General features: G+C 41.4%; 1 protein-coding gene across 2 annotated transcripts in view; it reads right to left on the bottom strand.

Moving 5' to 3' along the window:
- The window catches only part of amfra (autocrine motility factor receptor a), a 63,974-nt gene that overhangs the window by 27,220 nt on the left and 17,675 nt on the right, over nt 1-19,079 (bottom strand). For both annotated transcript variants that reach the window (XM_067997681.1, XM_067997682.1), the window contains exon 2: nt 7,653-7,745. In XM_067997681.1, the coding sequence (XP_067853782.1) occupies nt 7,653-7,745 (93 nt within the window). The remainder of the gene's footprint in view (nt 1-7,652; nt 7,746-19,079) is intronic.

Below are 19,079 nucleotides of genomic sequence, written 5' to 3'. Positions count from 1 at the left end.
CGCTTGAAGGAATTCATCGAATCAGTATCCACCGACCAACGTCTTATACAAGGACAAAATAGTCAATTGTCCTATAAATGCACTCCAACACCCTGGCCTGGAGTTTCCGCTTTGAGCGCAATCGGCATTTAGGCGCAAATTAACCCCAAAGATTGCGCTGATGCAAATTAGGCCAAGAATTGCCGAGTTTCCGCTAAAGTGTGTTAACGTAATCACAAATGTAAAATCTGCTATGAATCAGCGCAATTTGGCAGCGTAACATAGCGTAACCGTTTTTTTTATAAAAACAATTAAAAAATTAATTGATGTATTTAAGAGTGGTAACCTGATGCAATTTTATTAACACAGCTGAAAATGGGTTTATGACTAAAAATAAGCATTTTTAATAAAGGTCTCCAGTCCTCTGAGTAATCTGATTTAAAAATCACTGAAAATGACAAAGAAACTATACTGCAGCATTTACTACTTTCATTGGTGTACATTAGTCAGTTTCTTAGTAAATTAATATTTTGTTAATTAAAAAATGTTTAAACGGTGCCTACTGGTGCCTTTGTGCTTTTTAAAACCCTCCTCGAATGGCTACCGGCTGTGCAATTTTCTTTTTAAGCCAACGCAAAACATTGCAGAAACTCGCAAATTACACCCGGCGTAATTCGAAATTCCTCGATGTTTTGCACTGATTGGGCCGGATGGGACTGAAAAAAGCAGTGCAATCGAACGGAAATTCTGCGCCCCTATTTGCTCTAGCTATCACTTCACAGCGTTGCTCATGAACCTTTAGAGATCTATGCACTAGAACTCCCAGATCTCTCTCCACCTGCTTTAAAGCTTTTCCCCGAAGGGTGAATGTATGTTGAGCATTTGTCCTGCCAACATGCATAACATTGCACTTCTCCAAATTAAACATCATTTGCCAGTCATGAGCCCAATCACCCAACACATCAATATCTGCCTGAAGCAGTCGAGCATCATCTACAGTCCTGACATTCGCACAGATCTTGGTATCATTTTTTAAAATTTCAGATCGTACCCCCAACACCTACACCTAGATTATTAATAAAAACGAAGAGCAACGGTCCCAACACCAATCCCTGCGGGATACCACTGGTGACTGATCTCCAAACCGATCCAAATCCATCTATAACTACTTTCTGCCTACAACCTTCCAGCCAGTTCACAATCCAGCTCTATATATTACCACTTATACCATAGTCTTCTATCTTATACAGAAGCCTCTTGTGTGGTGCCTTGTCGAAAGCTTTTTGGAAGTCTAAGTAGATAATGTCTACTGGGCTTCCCTCATCTTGGTGACTTCGTCAAAAAATATAATCAAATTTGTTAGACATTACCTCCTTTTTTTGAAGCCATGTTGGGTGTCCTAATATTTCCCTCTCTATCCAAGTAATCATATATTACATGCCCAATGATTCCTTCAATCTTTACTATTGCTGATGTTAAACTAGTGGGCCTATAATTACCCGGGTCCATCCTGTCTCCTTTTTAAAAAAAAAAATGGGGACTACATTAGCCTCCTTCCAGTCTATGGGAATCGCCTCACAGTGCAGTGATCTATTAAAAATATGGACAAGGGGCTCGCACAGCACGTGTCCCATGTCCCAGAGGACCCTCAGGTGGATATACAGGTTGCTCTATCGATTTTCAGGTTCTTAATTCTATCTAAAACAATATGTTCATCAATGTTAATATTACCAGTTTTATCATTAAATTGTAACAATCAAGCATCGTCTTCAAGAGTGAAGACCGATGCAAAGTACTCATTTAATATTTATGCCATACCCAGACTTGGTAATTACTGGCGATTGAAGGTGCTTTCGACATTGAAGGACACAAAGAATAGCTGAACAAGCCAGTCTATTAGTGATCACCCCAAATACTGCTTGCTCTTCACAAATGAAAATGTCTGCCATCATTCTCAGGTTCACTTACTAACTTCTCAGTAGGCCTGGAGAAATCAGTCAGCCAGCTATTTATCCTCCATTTACTCTCGCTCCCCTTTCACATTCTCCCACCTCGGTGTCATACACCATTCTAGTGGGAACTGCCAGCAACCTTCTTAGACACACCAGTCAATGCCATTCAGGAATCAGCTGCCAGGATGAGACTCGTTTCCCTACCAGACAGCCCAGCTAAGAAAAACAGGTATGTGGGAAAATAAAATCATGGTGTGGCACCCTAGTACAGAAAATGCTTTGCATGACAGATTTTTGGGAGACAAAAAATAACTGATGGTCTGTACACTCCATGACTCAAGCTAATGCACATACTGTTGCAAAGGTAATTCCCAACTACCCCATATTACTTGTTTTTGCATGTGGGAATTTCTAAAATCTGTCTTGTAAAGCTCAAGGGCATGGAATGTTTTAACTAGTTTACTAATACAAGGATTTTCAATATCCTTGAAAATTCAACACACACTAAGTTGTAGTAGACAGTCTCCAGGAAGATACTGAAAGTGTAAATATGATCCAGGCATCACGATGGCACTGTAGGAAGCATTACCTCATCTTTACCAATTAATAAGACATCTTTCAAGAGTATTCTATACAAGCTATGAGTACTTTACTGTGGATTTTGTATCGTTCTCAAGATCTATGTCTCAGCAGTAGAAATAATCAGCCTGTAAAATTACACTGTTGCAAATTTTGAAGGACAGAAATAGAGGCAATTTAATGTGACCCTCACTTGCAGAATGGGCGTGTAATTGGCAAATGAATTTCAATACAGGTAAGTGTGAGGTGGTGCATTTTGGTAGGAAGAATAAGGAGCCCACATACTACTTGGATAATAAGAGTCTAAATGTGGTAGAGGAGCAAAGGGATCTAGGGGTACAGATACACAAATCACTAAAAGTAGCAATGCAGGTTAATAAGGCCGTAAAAAGGGAAAACCCAGCACTGGAATTCATTTCTAGAGAGATAGAATTGAAATGTAGAGAAGTTACATTAAACTTGTACAGAACCTTGGAGTGTTGTGCACAGTTCTGGTCTCCATATTATAGAAAGGATAGAGAGGCATTGGAGAGGGTGCAAAATAGATTTACAAGGGTGAATCATAGAATGGTTACAGCACAGAAAGAGGCCATTCGGCCCAACGAGTTTGTGCCGGCTCTTTGCAAGAGCAATCCAGTTTGTCCCATTCTCCCGCTCTTTCCCCGTAGCCCTGCAAATTTTTTTCCCTTCAAGTATTTATCCAATTTCTTTTTGAAAGCCACAATTGAATCTGCTTCTACCACCCTTTCAGGCAGCGCATTCCAGATCATAACTACTTGCTGGGTAAGAACGTTTTTCCTCATGTCGCGTTTGGTTCTGTTGTGAATCATCTTAAAAATCAGTGTCCTCTGGTTCCCAACCCTTCTGCCAATGGGAACAGTTTCTCTTTATTTACTTTATCGAAACCCTTCATGATTTTGAACTCTTCCATCAAATCTCCTGGAGAACAAGCCCAGCTTCTCCAGTATATCCATGTAACTGAAGTCTCATCCCTGGAATGATTCCAGTAAATCTTTTCTGCACCCTCTCCAACGCTTTCACGTCCTTCCGAAAGTGCGGTGCCCAGAAGTGGACGCAATACTCCAGTTGTGGCCGAACCAGTGTTTTATAAAGGTTCAACATAACTTCCTTCCTTTTGTACTCTATGCCTCTATTTATAAAGCCCAGGATCCCATATGCTTTTTGAAGCTGCTTTCTCAACCTGTCTTGCCACCTTCAATGATTTGTGTACATATATCCCCAGGTCTCTCTGTTGCTGCACCCACTTTAAAATTGTACTATTCGTTTTATATTGCCTTGCCTCATTCTTCCCGCTAAAATGGATCACTTTGCATTTCTCTGTGTTAAATTTCACCTGACATGTATCCACCCATTCCACCTTCCTGTGTATGTCCTCTTGAAGTCTATTACTATCCTCCTCACTGTTCACTACACTTCCAAGTTTTGTGTCATCTGCAAATTTTGAAATTGCACCCTGTAGATCCAAGTCCAAGTCATTAACAGATATCAAAAAAAGCAGTGGTCCTAGTACCGACCCCTGGGGAACACCACTGTATACCTCCCTCCAGTCTGAAAAACAACCGTTCACCACTATTCTGTTTCCTGTCACTTAGCCAATTTCGTATCCATGCTGCCACTGCCCCTTTTATTCCATGGGCTTCCATTTTGCTGACAAGCCTATTGTGTGGCACTTTATCAAAAGCCTTTTGAAAATCCATATGCACAACATCAAATGCATTGCCCTCATCAACCCTCTCTGTTAACTCATCAAAAAACTCAATCAAGTTAGTTAAACACTATTTGCCTTTAACAAATCCATGCTGGCTTTGCTTTATTCATCCACCCTTGTCCAAGTGACTATTAATTTTGTCACAGATGATACCAGAACCGAGAGGATATACTTATCAGGAAAGGCTAATCAGGCTGGGGCTCTTTTCTCTAGAAAAGAGCAGGCTGAGGGGTGACCTGATGTAGGTCTTTAAGATAATGAAAGGGTTTGATAGGGTAGACAGAGAAAACATTTTCACTTGTCAAAAACTAGAGTACATAAGTATAAAATAGGCACTAATAAATCCAATGGGGAATTCAGGAGAAACTTCTTTACCCAAAGAGTGGTAAGAATGTGAAACGCGCTACCACAAGGAGTAGTTGAGGCAAATAGCATAGAAGCATTTAAGGGGGTGCTAGATAAGCACATGATGGAGAAAGGAATAGAAGGGTATGCTGATAGGGTTAGATGAAGTAGGAAGGCAGGAGGCTTGTGTGGAGCATAAACACCGGCATAGACCAGTTGGGCCAAATGGCCTGTTTCTGTGCTGTTCTGTGATGTAACTTATTGCATAAATGTTAGTTGCAACATTATTTCAAAACAATCAGTATATTTAGCAGAAAACTTAACTGTATTGAATACTTTTATAGGCTAAGAAAGTGAGCTGATATTGCTAGTGATTTCCATTGGTATTTCTCTGAATTCACAGTACAAAAGTGTATATATTCAAAGCTTAAACAACAACTTGCATTTATATAGTGCCTTCAACATGATCAAACTTCCCAAGGCACTTCACAGGAGCGTTATCAGACAAAATTTGACACCAAGTCACATAAGGAGATAGTCGGACAGGTGACCAAAAGCTTGGTCAAAGAGATTTGCTTTAAGATGCTCCTTAAAACCTGAGAAAGAGAGGCAGAGAGATTTAGGGAGGCAATTCCAGAATTTGGGGTCTAGACAGCTGAAGGCACGGCTGCCAATGGTGGGGCGAAGGATAATAGGGATGCACAAGAGGCCAGAATGGGAGGAACGCAGAGTTCCCGAGGGTTGCAGGGCTGGAGGAGGAAACAGAAATAAGGAGGGGCAAGGCCACGGAGGGATTTGAACACAAAGTTGAGAATTTTACATTTGAGGCATTGCTGGACCGGGGACCAATGTAGGTCTGTGAGCACAGGGACTTGGTGCAAGTTAGGATATGGGCAGTAGAGTTTTGGATGACTTCAAGTTTACGGAGGGTGGCAGATGGGAGGCGGGTCAAGAAAGCACAGGAAGAGTCAAGTCTGGGAGGTAACAAAGGCATGGATGAGGGTTTCAGCAGCAGATGGGCTGAGGCAGGGGCAGAGACAGGCCATGTTAGAGATGGAAGTAAGCCATCTTGGTAATGGAAAGGATATGGGGTGGGAAGCTCAATTCAGAGTCAAATAGGACACCGTGGCTGCGAACAGTCTGGTTCAGACACAGGCAGTGGCCAGGGAGGGGGATGGTATCGGTGGTTAGGGAATGGAGTTTGTGGCGGAGGCCGAAGACAATGACTTCGGTCTTCCCAATATTTAATTGGAGGAAATTTCTGCTCAGCCAGTACAAGCAGCATGACAAATCATAACCAGTGAAGGGGTCAAGAGGGGTGGTGGTGAGGTAGAACTTGGTGTTGTCAACATACACGTGGAATCTGACATCGTGTTTTCGAATGTCACCACCGAGGGGCAGCACATAGAGGAGAAATAGGACGGGGCCAAGGGTGGATCCTTGGGGGACTCCGAAGTAATGGTGCGGGAGCCGGAAGAGAAGCTATTGCAGGAGATTCTTTGACTATGATTGGTTAGATAAGAATGGAACCAGGCTACAGCAGTCCCATTCAGCTGGATAACAGAGCAGAGGCATTGGAGGAGGATGGTGTGGTCAACCATGTCAAAGGCTGCAGGCAAGTCGAGAGGGATAGGATATCATTTGTGATTTTGATTAGAGTCTTTTCAGTGCTGTGGCAGGGGCGGAAACCTGATTGGAGAGATTCAAACATGGAGTTGTGGAAAAGATGGGCACCGATTTGGGAGGCGACAACACGTTCAAGGGCTTGAGAGGAAAGGGAGGTTGGAGACGAGGTGGTGGTTTGCAAGGACAGAAGGGTCATGGGTGAGTTTTTTTTTTTTTTGAGTAGGGGGTTGATGATGACAGGTTTGAAAGGGAGGGGGGACAGTGCCAGAAGAGAGGGGAACCATTTACATATCAGCTGGCATGAGGGCCGGGAATGGAAGTTGCGTGGTTAGCAGTTTAGTGAGAGTAGGTTCGAGAGAGCAGGAGGTGGGTCTCATGGACAAGATGAGCTCGGAGAGGACATGAGGGAAGATAAGAGAGAATGTAGAGAAAGATGCGAGTTCAGGGCTAAGGCAGGGGGGAACCTTTGGGGGAAGTTTGGTTTAGCGGGCTAGGGGAAGGGAGGGATGCAGCAGAGGCAGCTGAACAGATCTTCTCAATCTTAGTGACAAAGAAGTCCATGAGCTCCTTGCACTTGTTGTTGGAGAGGAGGGTGGAGTGGGCAAAGATCGATGGCAGGCCAGCAGAGAACTTTAAATCCCAGTCATAAGTTCCTAATTAAGACAGCAGAAATGAGATCTTTAGAGTGCACATCCATTTTTGTGTAAACTCATAAGTTCTATCGTTCTTGCAGGTAGAACTGCTCCGTTAATGTGGGGCTTTTTCAGCAACAGGTGACAAAAGCAGCTGCCAAAATACATAGTTGGCTTGTCTTAAGCCCTGCTGCTTCTCCCTGTACTGGTAATACAGCAGCTTTGTAATTAAATGTGTAACAACGACTGTATTAAAAATAAAACTACGACCCTCAGTAGGTCAGAGAGTTCCGGTGCATGGTTGATTCACACAAACCAGGAAATCCGAGGTTCAATACCCAGTCCATGTTGATCTAGCTGATCTTAGCTTTGGCGACAATAGGGGGCGCTACTATTGACCTCAGTGCCCCATAGGATAGACAGAGGGGAAAATCAACCAAAGTTACCACTCGATCACAATGCAGTCACTCCTAGAAGGCCATGTGAGTGGACTTCTGGTGAGCACAGGATGCGGCTTGCCTTTGATGCCTTCCAATGGTACAATAATCCACCGAAACTCACCATCTAGACTTGTACATGAATACCCAGCACTTGGGCAAGGTAGTGAAGGTACAACAGGTGGGGAAGGGAGAACACCTGACACGCATGCACCATGCAGCTCAGAATTCTGAAGAGTTACAGCAGAAGTCACACCTGATATGTGGAGATGATCATGTATATTCATTCATCTCCTGTTTACTACAAAAAAAGGGGTATAAGGAAGCAAAGAAAGATCCATTTCTTTTTGCAATCTTAAACGGTGGCCCTTACCTGCCTCTCACTGACCCGCAGTGTTCCGAAGACCATGTGCTGGATCAGCTTGCCAATCAGCATGAGAAAACAACAGGCTGTGTTCACCAGCACCTGGCAAATGAAACACACATCACAATGTTATTAAGAACAGAGCTTCATTCTAACTGGAAATACTCCAGAGAATAGTCAAGACGAACCATTTTATAACAAGCTCACAAATAAAATTGGGATAGCAGCTAGCATTCAACCTTTGGTTACAGTGCTTGCTGTGTGTAGGATATTGAACTTCACTCTTACATTATAATATGATCTTGAAACCCTAGAGTGGTGTAGATACAAGCCAAGAGACTGATTTCTAGTATTATAGGGCAGTTATAAGAGAGAATGGAGAAGCTTGTGGTCTTCAGTCTCACAGGTATGTAAGATAGTAAATGGCATAGAAACGGCAAATCCAGAACAGTACTTCAACTGAAAAGTGACAGTGGGACAAGGAGGGCACAAGCTCAAACTGACAAAAGTAAAACAAATGTAGAATTGATGTTGAGAAATACTGCTTCACATAAGAGTGATTAGCAGTTGGAATGGGCTTCCAAGTAGGGTAGTGGAAGCAAAAACTTTGCAATGTGATGGCGACTGCAGATTTTTTCTCGAAGAGCCAAATGACTTTCCTCATCCACGTCTACCTCATGACCTCAAATCAGCTTCCTGGGCTGTCTAACTCTTCTCCACTCCACTCTGCATACTCACCAATGCAATGCCGGAATAACTTGTAAGCTCAGGAATGAGTAGCGGGTGGGAAATATCTGCATTGCCCTAATCAGACTGCACCTCCTACAGAAGGAGGATCGTGCAGTTCATCAAGGACTGGACTCTCAGCGCCACCGCACACTGTCCCTGAGGAGGCTGCGGTGCAGACGAAACAGTCACCCATCTCCTTCTGGAATGCGCCTTTGCAAGGAAGGTCTGGAGAGAGATGCAGTGGTATCTGTCCAGGTTCGTCCCGAGCAGTTCTGTAACAAAGGACTCTGTGCTCTACGGGTTGTTCCCGGGGACGCACACCAAGACGGACATCAACTGCTGCTGGAAGACCATTAACTCGGTGAGAGACGCCCTTTGGTCTGCCCGAAACCTGCTGGTCTTCCAGTGCACGTGAGAATCCCTACGTGGTCAGTTTTCGGTAAAATATTAAGATGCCTACGTGGCAAAGAAGCAGAATGCAAAATGGTTAGAAAGGGTTAATTAGTTAGTAACTGAGATTGGTACAGGTGGCCTGGCCCTCCTGCTGGGCCATATGTTTGCGTAGTCAGCAGGTTTGCATGGTCTTATCAATGTAGAGTCTTTGATGTGATTCAAGGACTGGTCTGAATGTCTCCATGTTTATGGCAGATCAATATAGGTAACGAGCTTAGCCAAAGTTGAAAGACATTCCAGGTTGGGAGATAAGGAACAGAAGGAACAGGGAAGAACATTCCAAGTTGGAAGATGAGGAAGTATCCCCTTTGATGTCTAACAGCAGCATGATCAGCACATGGACGATTTATGATTGGCCGGAAATAATGTAACCTCGCATGGCAACCTGTGCCCGGCTTATGATTGGTGTTGACCCTCGTTAAGTATGTTCCAACCCCTATTGATTGTATAAAAACGTGTGGATTTCTATATGTTTTTGTTCTTGCTCTGCCAGCATAGAGGAACTCTATCAGGAGTCCAAATCAATGCTGCAGACTAAGAACCCTGCTATTAAAGTTGTGCTGAACTTTAAAATGTATTCGACTTCAGTTTTTACTGAACCAGACTGAGGGGAAAGAATCCGGATCGTCATTTGGTGTCAGAAGTGGGATCTTAACGGTCGTTCACCGAGAGTTCGCGGAGTAAGAGGCGGATTGTCTCAGACACGGAGGAAGGAAATGGCGCCCCGATGTAAGTAGTCTTAATTTACTACGTCGGTTTTCCTCCAATCCGTCAGTCTGACGACGAATCGTCCAATCGCTAACACTCGTGTGGCGTCCTTACAAGATTCAGGTCAGTCTGGCGAATACACAGAAATAGCAGGAAGAGGTCAGTGGTCGAATATCACTGAGGGAATAACTTGTACGCGGTAGGTCAGTGGTTAATATCACTGAGGGAAGTCAGGGTTTAAGTTCCTGATGATTGGATATAAACAGGAACTATTGATAAAGACTTAGATGCCGCCAAAAAAGGCTCAGGAATTAATTTGGAAAAATAACAGAGGTACCACAGCCAAAGAACTAATTGCTTTATGGAGACAGTACTGTCAAGGAAAAATATGGATAGAATTAAGTGACTAGACAAATGTTTAAAAGACAGAGACCCGAAAAAGAAAGGTTGTGTTGTTTAAGTGTACTGTCCCTTTAAAAAGCCTGTCTTGATCAGTGTTTTTTTTGTCGGTGTTGTGGGCCACGCCCCCTTCTTACTGTGTCTTGCGTGTTTTCTTCCTTTGTGTAATGTATCTGTCTTGTCGTGTGTTTAATTCTGATACTGCTGAATTAAAATTGGAGTTATTGAGGTTAAGTGACCTATTAAATTCTGGTTCTTATAAAGTGTGGGCATGTTAAATTCCAGACATGGGATCTTCAAAAAATTGGCATTTTGAATGTTTATTTTGTGATTGGCTGTGGTTTAAAAAGAGGTTACAAATTAACGGGATACATTAAAAAACTATCTGGTATCATTGTGATAGGAAAAGTCGGAAAGCTGGAACAGCTCGGAGCGTTGATTATAATCACATCCACTAAAAGTATGTGAAAAATAGTGTGCAAAAATATAGTATAAAGCAATCCACAAATATGAGCAGACAAAAATCAGTCAAACCTGTGTGAAGTGAAATTTTGAAGGTGGGAACTTAATCTCAAAGGGAGAAGGATCAAGTTACTCCTACCACAAGAGCAAGTTAATATTAACCCCTTCCATCCCAAGAAGCCAGACTGTCATGCCAAGACCAGTTCCAACAGATAGAAATGACCCAGTCGGTTGAGAATTGTCTGAGGCTTGCCCAGAACACAGGTGAACATGAGGTAATAATTGGTATAGGTTATATTAGTAAAATTGTCCCAATCACTCGGAAATGCCAAAGGCTACAATTGACTGATATAAGTTTTCACGCTACAGTGAAAAATTGATAAGAAAGGAATGTAAAACAAATCATATGAAAAGGAAGCATAGGTTAGACAATTGGAAGTCCATTACTTGAGCTATGTACTGACACAGGGTACTAAACGCCTATCAGTTTTACCCTGCCACAGTATGATAAGGAAGTTTTGACAAGTTCTGGGGCTATTCAATTTTATTTGAAATTAATAGTAGAATACAAGATCTGACCAAAGAGGGGAGACCTTCCCTGACAAATTATATAACTCGCATTGAGAATGCTAAGAAAACTCAACAATTAGATCAACACCTCCTAACTCAAGTGTTAAAACAAAGAGCGACATGGAATGGAGGTGGACATCGTAAAAAGAGATAGGCAAATATGGAGACGTAAAGATCTGTGATAAGTGATATAGCAACTGCCTTTGCCTCAGTTGTTAACACCATTGATTTGGCAACATTAGATCAAAAGGTCAGAGATTTAGGGTCTCGCATTAAAGATATATTAAAAGATAAATGAAAATACAGATAAGGAATTGTCTGAGGATCAAATGCTGACCATATATTTGCAAAGGATAGCTACAGTGCTAGAAACACATGCCCAAACCATTAATAAATTAATAAAAGAGGAATATAACGTATCTTAGCAGGCGGCTGCTAATGATATCTGCTTAATGTGGTTACATCTTGAAAACACAGAGATTAGGACTTGGAGTTAGAAATTCCAGTCTGCAGCCCTGCGTACATCTGTATGTGGGAGAGACAGTGTTTCTTTCAGACAGGCTGCGTGCTTCAGAGAGAGAGCGAGAATGGAACTAGGCAATTTCTCTCTCCTGTTTTGTTTTCTGAATTTGTTTCGGGTATAGGGATTATTCCTTTGGATAAATAAATAATAAATGAAGATTTGACAAATTAATCACTTGGGCTCTCAAGAAGAGCCGCAATGGATTTTCTGTGTTTCTTTTAAAACAGGTGACCCTGGTTTTTTTTTGGGACCACGTGAGTGTTGATGGTGCAGGATTACCAAGAGTAGTTATAAAGTTACGGTGCAACCTTTGCTGGAGAAATTTGGTGCAGGAAACGATCCAGTGGTGTTAAAGATTTAAGACTTCAGCTGCAGACATCAGCGGATACCAAATGTCACAGCGTGGTGATATCAACCTGATTCTCTTCTTTTGAAAACATTTTGATTTGTTTTGTTTTAGCCTATTTGTTGTCTTCCGAGACAGAATGCTCGAGGTGGGGAGATATGGGAATTTCTCTAAAGTCATTGAATTGGGCATGATAAAAAATCAATCTGGCATAAATATACAATCTAGTGGAAGTCAGGAAAGTGTAGTTGAGAATAGTAAATTGATAACTTTCTCGTGGAGATATTTGTGTCCTTGCCTATAATGAACAATGAGAAAACTACACTCAATAGCCTGGCCACTACCCTGACATCGGGACCATGCAGGGGGAGATAAGCACTCTAGATACCCCTGATCTTTTTGATAAGATAACCTGAAAACCTAAGAGTGGCTACAGTGGACATAAAAGATACAAATGTATGTTGCCATCATCTGAAACGGAGATCAGGATGAAGAACATGATTACAAAGGCCTATGGCCTGGTGAGCTATTGCAACCACTCTTTAAACAAACCAGTTGCTTTTACAGGACTGAATCCTACAGGACATATGATGTGTGCCATGGGAAATGTTCGGAAATACCATGAGGAAGAAGAGACTGGCCAGCAGAAAGTTAATATCCAAGAACACTAAGCTCATTCCTATGAGATGCTGCTAGTATGCGGAGATACATGAAGAAGATACATTGAAGAATGAGTCTCAGACAGGCTCAGTTACTTGACAACAGCACAACAGGAAAATGGTTAATGTGGTCCAGGCGAGTGAGAAATCCTTTTAAACAAGGCACTGACATATGGTCCATAGAGAAACCAACTAATTAATGAAACAGTCAGGAAACACTGGTATCAATCAAAAGGACTGAAATTAAAGTAAAGAGGGACACAGTAATTTGGATTTCCAAAATTCAGGGTTAGGTTCCCATTAGTTAACAATAAAATTGGGAGAAACAATATTTAGAAGATATCCGCACGATGGATACAAAATTACAAGATTATGAGGGGCCCAGATAAAGTAGACAGGAAGTACCTGTTTCCCCTAGCAGAGGGTTCAAGAACTAGAGGACGTAGATTTAAGCTGATTGGCTGGAACAAAATTAAAGGGATGTGTTACTAGACATGCTGTCACTGTATGTCCACATAGTGTTGGACACAGCCTAGAAGCACAGTGTGGGTTTAATACCGGTACCAATCGGGATATTAACTGTACCATGGAGGCCCTAGAGGTGGATCTAAAACCCACTTAAGTGGTATATGCCGGAGAGGGCGAATACTGTGTTACAACTAATTTGAAAACGTTTAAATATGCCAATCTAACTTGTGATATTTTGAGTCCAGAATTCTACTCCATTCCTGAAGTCCTGGTTCAGATTGGACCCGAGGAACTGGTAGAGATACACCAGCATAACCTCACCACCGTACAAGTTTCTGAGAATGTCAGAAAGGACTTCAAAGCATATCAGGACACATTTGGGTATCTGACACCCCTGTTGCCTAAATACTTGAAAGCATTGCGAATGGAGATACGCCTCTCCCAGAAGGTTTATTATAACCTACAACGGGACAATAACAACATTAAGCATGACATTGACCAAATTAAAGTCACCACCTGGTGAAATGACCTCTGGAATTTGGGACTGAATATACAGATCCATCCTTGGATTAGATTAATTTCATATGTATTAGTCGTAGTGCAGTTTGTTGTAATGTGCTTCTTGATTTTCATTGCATGTAATAAATGTAAGTAGAGGATGAAGGGTTTGGCAAAGATAGTAAAACAGAGCCTGGGTGAGAATGTCCCCGTTGTCTCTGTGGTTTCAACTAAGAACACATCTTAATGGTACCGGGAGTAGCACCCGCTGGGGTAAGGTGCATGTAAAAGGGAAGACAATTATAGTTTGATAGGATTCTCAGATGCTCTGCCTCTCTTCCACCCGGACTGGTGGCCAACACGAAGGGAACCTGGTTAAGATGAGGTACAGCATCTAACGGGATATTGTAGGGAGAATTTGGATTAAGGGATATAATGGGGAGGGCACCAATTCACAGGTGTAAAATGGTCTGAAAGGTACCATTCAGTCTAGTTAGGCTGGAAACAAAATATAAAGCACCATAGGATATTTGACTATGTTAGCCTTTTCAAATTAACATGAATAGGTTTAGCTGACCAAGGACATTCGCAGCTTACTTGAGAGATGTTTAGAAGGAGTCTGTTCCTGAGAACAGATAAGAGTACAAAGGCGTATTGATGAAACATGTCTGTGTTCTATTGGGACTTCTCCAGTTCAAGGGCTAGTCATATTCATTGTTATAATTCTTATAGTTTATTGCTTACTTAAATGTTGCTGCACTGCAGAACCAGTGAGCACCGTAATAATTGGTTATCATGAAATGATAAAAGGGGGGAATGAGAATCCCTACGTGGTCAGTTTTCGGTAAAATATTAAGATGCCTACGTGGCAAAGAAGCAGAATGCAAAATGGTTAGAAAGGGTTAATTAGTTAGTAACTGAGATTGGTACAGGTGGCCTGGCCCTCCTGCTGGGCCATATATTTGCGTAGTCAGCAGGTTTGCATGGTCTTATCAATGTAGAGTCTTTGATGTGATTCAAGGACTGGTCTGAATGTCTCCATGTTTATGGCAGATCAATATAGGTAACGAGCTTAGCCAAAGTTGAAAGACATTCCAGGTTGGGAGATAAGGAACAGAAGGAACAGGGAAGAACATTCCAAGTTGGAAGATGAGGAAGTATCCCCTTTGATGTCTAACAGCAGCATGATCAGCACATGGACGATTTATGATTGGCCGGAAATAATGTAACCTCGCATGGCAACCTGTGCCCGGCTTATGATTGGTGTTGACCCTCGTTAAGTATGTTCCAACCCCTATTGATTGTATAAAAACGTGTGGATTTCTATATGTTTTTGTTCTTGCTCTGCCAGCATAGAGGGACTCTATCAGGAGTCCAAATCAATGCTGCAGACTAAGAACCCTGCTATTAAAGTTGTGCTGAACTTTAAAATGTATTCGACTTCAGTTTTTACTGAACCAGACTGAGGGGAAAGAATCCGGATCGTCACACGGAGCTGTCCTCAACGGAGTGTTGCAGACTGGCACATTCCAAGGTCCAAGACTACGTGCTCAGGGACGCACTGAAGCTAGGTGCGGCCACCGCAAAGGCTCTGTGGGGAAAGGAAACCATTTAGAGCCTTCCCGCCATTGTATACCGAGGGGCTGCAATCAGGGAAAACCCCCCCCAGGCAGAATGTAAAATTCAAATTGCTGTAATGTACCTGTAATGAATCTGTAATCAATAATCCGTATTGAGTATAATGCAATGAGACACCCCAGAGTGTCATGAACTGTAATTATGTACAATGTGTTCATTGAACTGTACTTGATGTAACCTGCAAATTGTATAATCTGTATTGTGTACGTTTGGAATGTGATATGACAACTGTACTGTATGTTTTGCTGCAAATTTTATGAATAAAGTATATTTTTTGAAAAAAAAAATCAAGGACTGTCTTGAATGGTTCTACCCATTGAGCATATGCTGTAGGAGTGCACTGTGCAACACGAACAGTAGAAAATTTACATTTTTCATGTTCATCCTTGCTATAAGTCACTCGCGCATTGATCTACTATAATATTATTCAAATCACATTCTCTTTTACCCCATTTCTGTCCTTTCAGTGTCGAGACTTAGAATGGCATGGTAATGCATGGAGTAATGCAGTAATGTTGGAGACCCAAAGCAATGTGCTCAAACCCACATAAGGAATTTGTATCCCAGCTGTAAATAATAAATGGAATTCAGGCAATTTTCCACAGAAAAGGAAGAAAATCACTGGCAGGAGAATCAATCTTCCCGAAGTCTGGCCACCTTCACACATATTCAGACAGACAGTTACAGCAGCATTGAAAAAGCCAGAGAGAATTACTATCCAGCCCACTCTTTCACCCAGGGGGTGATATGGCATGGGGAAAGCTGGGAAGGGGGGGGCAGGAAAGAGAGGAAAAAGGATTTAAGATCACTCCGTCCTCACAGAGTCAGGTCTACCATTTCCATTCGCCACAGATTATAATTCAAAACAATTTCTAAAATCCAGAAGTACAAAAAGCAGTGCACAAGATTTTGTATTAATGTAAATTATGGGTAATTTGGAAAAAAACACACATGAAGGTCACTGTGACTGTAGAAATATTTTCCGCAGTAGTGGATTTCCTGCATTACTGCTTCTTGGGCCACGTGTTTCCTTATTTTGTATGTTAAGCTTGCCCAGCTCCCACTTCATCCTAAGGGTCCTGAAGCAATTGGGAAAGATCCATTTACAGTTCTCTGAGATTTCACTGGAGTAGTGCTGTAGTATGAAGAATCCAGGTTTTTATCTGGTGAAGTGATTCTTCATGCTGCAGACAGTAGCCTATATATATATATATATATATATATATATATATATATATACATACACATATACATATATATGGGAGGAGCTTGTAACCCGACTCAAATACTGTCCTTTCAGTAATCTGCCAACCTGTAAACAGCTTGCATTGCGCCTCCTTATTCTATTGCATCATCTCACCATTACATCGTGAACTGCTACAGCCACATTATTAACCAACTATCGAAGGTTATCGGCAGGACGAGACCAAATAAAAGTCTGGAACAGATGGTTACCGCTGAAATCCACGCACTTTAAAGAAACCAACCCATCAGAAATGCAGTACTACTTTTTCTGGCTAAAGAACCCACAGGCATATTTGGAAAGATTTCACTTTCAGACTAGTTAAAAACCCTATAATCTAAAATTTTCAGCTCTGAGGATTTGTAAAGAAAGGTTTTTTTTAAAATATATTACGAAAAGTCACATTCCTGTGGTGGGCTTTAGTGACTGACAAAATAGGGTCACGGTAAATAGATATGTGGTTTCTAGGCTAGGCGTGCCTTGAGGATTTTGTGGGTTTTCGCCCTATTTATCATGACCAGCCTCTTCTCTCTGAATCAGCCCTGAATTTAAACCGTTCCATTTCTTCACACTTCAACCAATGATGTTCTTGATCTAGCTATTTGGAAATACAAGAAAGCAACATGAGGGGACTTTCTACTTGAGCTCATCCCCCTCACTATGGGAAGACACAGGACAGTTTCCCAAACAGCACAAGATTGGAAATTCACAACATGGGGAATTGTACACTCTGATTTCACGGCTCAGAGCTACCCTGGCTGTTTATTAGCTATTTCACAAGTGAAGCAATAAGACCAACACTTTGCGAAACAAGGAACTTCCTATCAATATTTGCAACAAAGCTGGTACCAGGGAAGTGGAACACTTTCATAGAAATCTTGTGCAATTACTGGAGCCCAGGTAGTATAGATTACCTTTGGAGTTGGTCAAGACATAAAAAAACCTGTACAAAGCTCTATGTCTTTCTAAGGCAGTTCACTCCACAACCAGCAAAGAAACTATAGGCCAACACACAGCTGTCAGTGAGTTACAAAGCAACAAATTGAAGAATTGATATCATGACTGAACAACGAAGCACAAGCTCGATATTGAACTGTTGCAGTCATTTCACTGGCACTTATAACCGTATAATTTTTTGCTAATCACTCAATAAATTCAGTGATTACATTACAATCATTGGTCGCAAGTGTGGCTATCACTTCAATGGCAAAGACTAAATAATCAAAGCAGAATAAAAACCGTTCACCAACTCCACATTGTATTCAAAAGATTTAGAAACAATTTCAAGAGAACTATCTCACCAAGTAGTCCAGAGCACATTCAACCCTTCCTCTTATGATATACAACTGGTGAGAACAGGTGGCAAAAGATGGATGGGAAAGATAAAAGACTGGCAATCTTCAAGAAAGCTCTCCCAGAATTGATTTTGTACTCCACCACCTTTACCAAAACTTGCTCCCCTCCTCTCATGAACATGCAGAAACTTGTTGTGGTACAGTTCCATTGTTGCTAAAAGCATTCCAGTATTACAGTAAATTGGACATTTTTCTCACGCAAGCCTAGGCAGTGAGTGTAAACAGCCTATTTGACCTAATAGGTATTACAATTGAGTATGAATCTGCTAGTTCTCCCCTAATTACAATCAACATCTACTGTATTTCACAAAGCTTACGTCTGGTCAGTAATATAATATTGTAGCCCGACTTGAAAGGCTGCAAAGAAATTTTATCTTTTCCCTTGAACTGAGTCGGGTTCCCAAGGAATGGAGACCAGATGGGCTACTCCTCACAAGAGTCCATCCTTCTAAAATACTGAAGATATAGCCAGGTCAACTGTCCTCCACAAAATTATAACTGGAGCAGCATCTCAAGAGTTACTAGCAATTAAGCCAGATAATCCAAGTGGATGTCAGGAACACAAGAGCTGATATGGCTGCACCATAGCCTCTTTATCAAATCAAAACATATCAGAATAGAAAGCTTGTAAGGAACCTTCACACACCACATCTACCTTGATCCTTTGCACGAAAAGGTTCATGCCTAGAGCTAACCATCATTTGCTGATCCAGTGTAGGTCAGAATAAATCGGCCAAAGGTAAATCTAAGACTTGACCATCAACACAGCAAGCAGTTTCATCAGTCTTTGTCCTTCCAGTAATCAAGATCAAATTTATGAAAGATGCATCACCGTTATACTTGTCTGCAGCAACATTTGTTATCCCACCCAGCACACAAAGCATTCCAAATGGCTCAAAAATATTATTGCCCATAATTGCTCCTGGGTATCCATTATACGCTGATTTATTCCAGAAAAAAATCTACTTGTTCCAGTTTTTGTATTTTGTAGTAGATACAGTGAGCAATACAATCCGCAATACAAAATAGGTGAAATAATATTGGTGGTAAAAGATTTCAATACATTGCAATTAATAGGCCATTTCCAGGAAATAAACAATTCACTATATTTAAAGGAAAAATATGAGGGTGATTAAAAAGATTAGAATATAGTTGAATAGTAGACTTAATAAACCATAACTCATACAGTTTTAACGATCTAATTCTCTTGACTATAATACCTTATGCCCATTCCTATGCATCTGGCTAATTTTACTAGGGTGGTTCAGTTTTGATACCAGTATGCTGCTATTTACACTGAAGGGTTTAAAATTCTGGTGTGATTACTAGAAGGTTAATATATATTAGTAATATATGGTCAGCATATATCATCAGATCAGTTGAGA

The sequence above is a fragment of the Heptranchias perlo genome, chromosome 16, assembly GCF_035084215.1.
Source record: "Heptranchias perlo isolate sHepPer1 chromosome 16, sHepPer1.hap1, whole genome shotgun sequence".
Taxonomy (NCBI): Eukaryota; Metazoa; Chordata; class Chondrichthyes; order Hexanchiformes; family Hexanchidae; genus Heptranchias; species Heptranchias perlo.
Note: the sequence above shows the minus strand (reverse complement) of the source record. Positions and strands in the feature narration are given on the sequence as shown.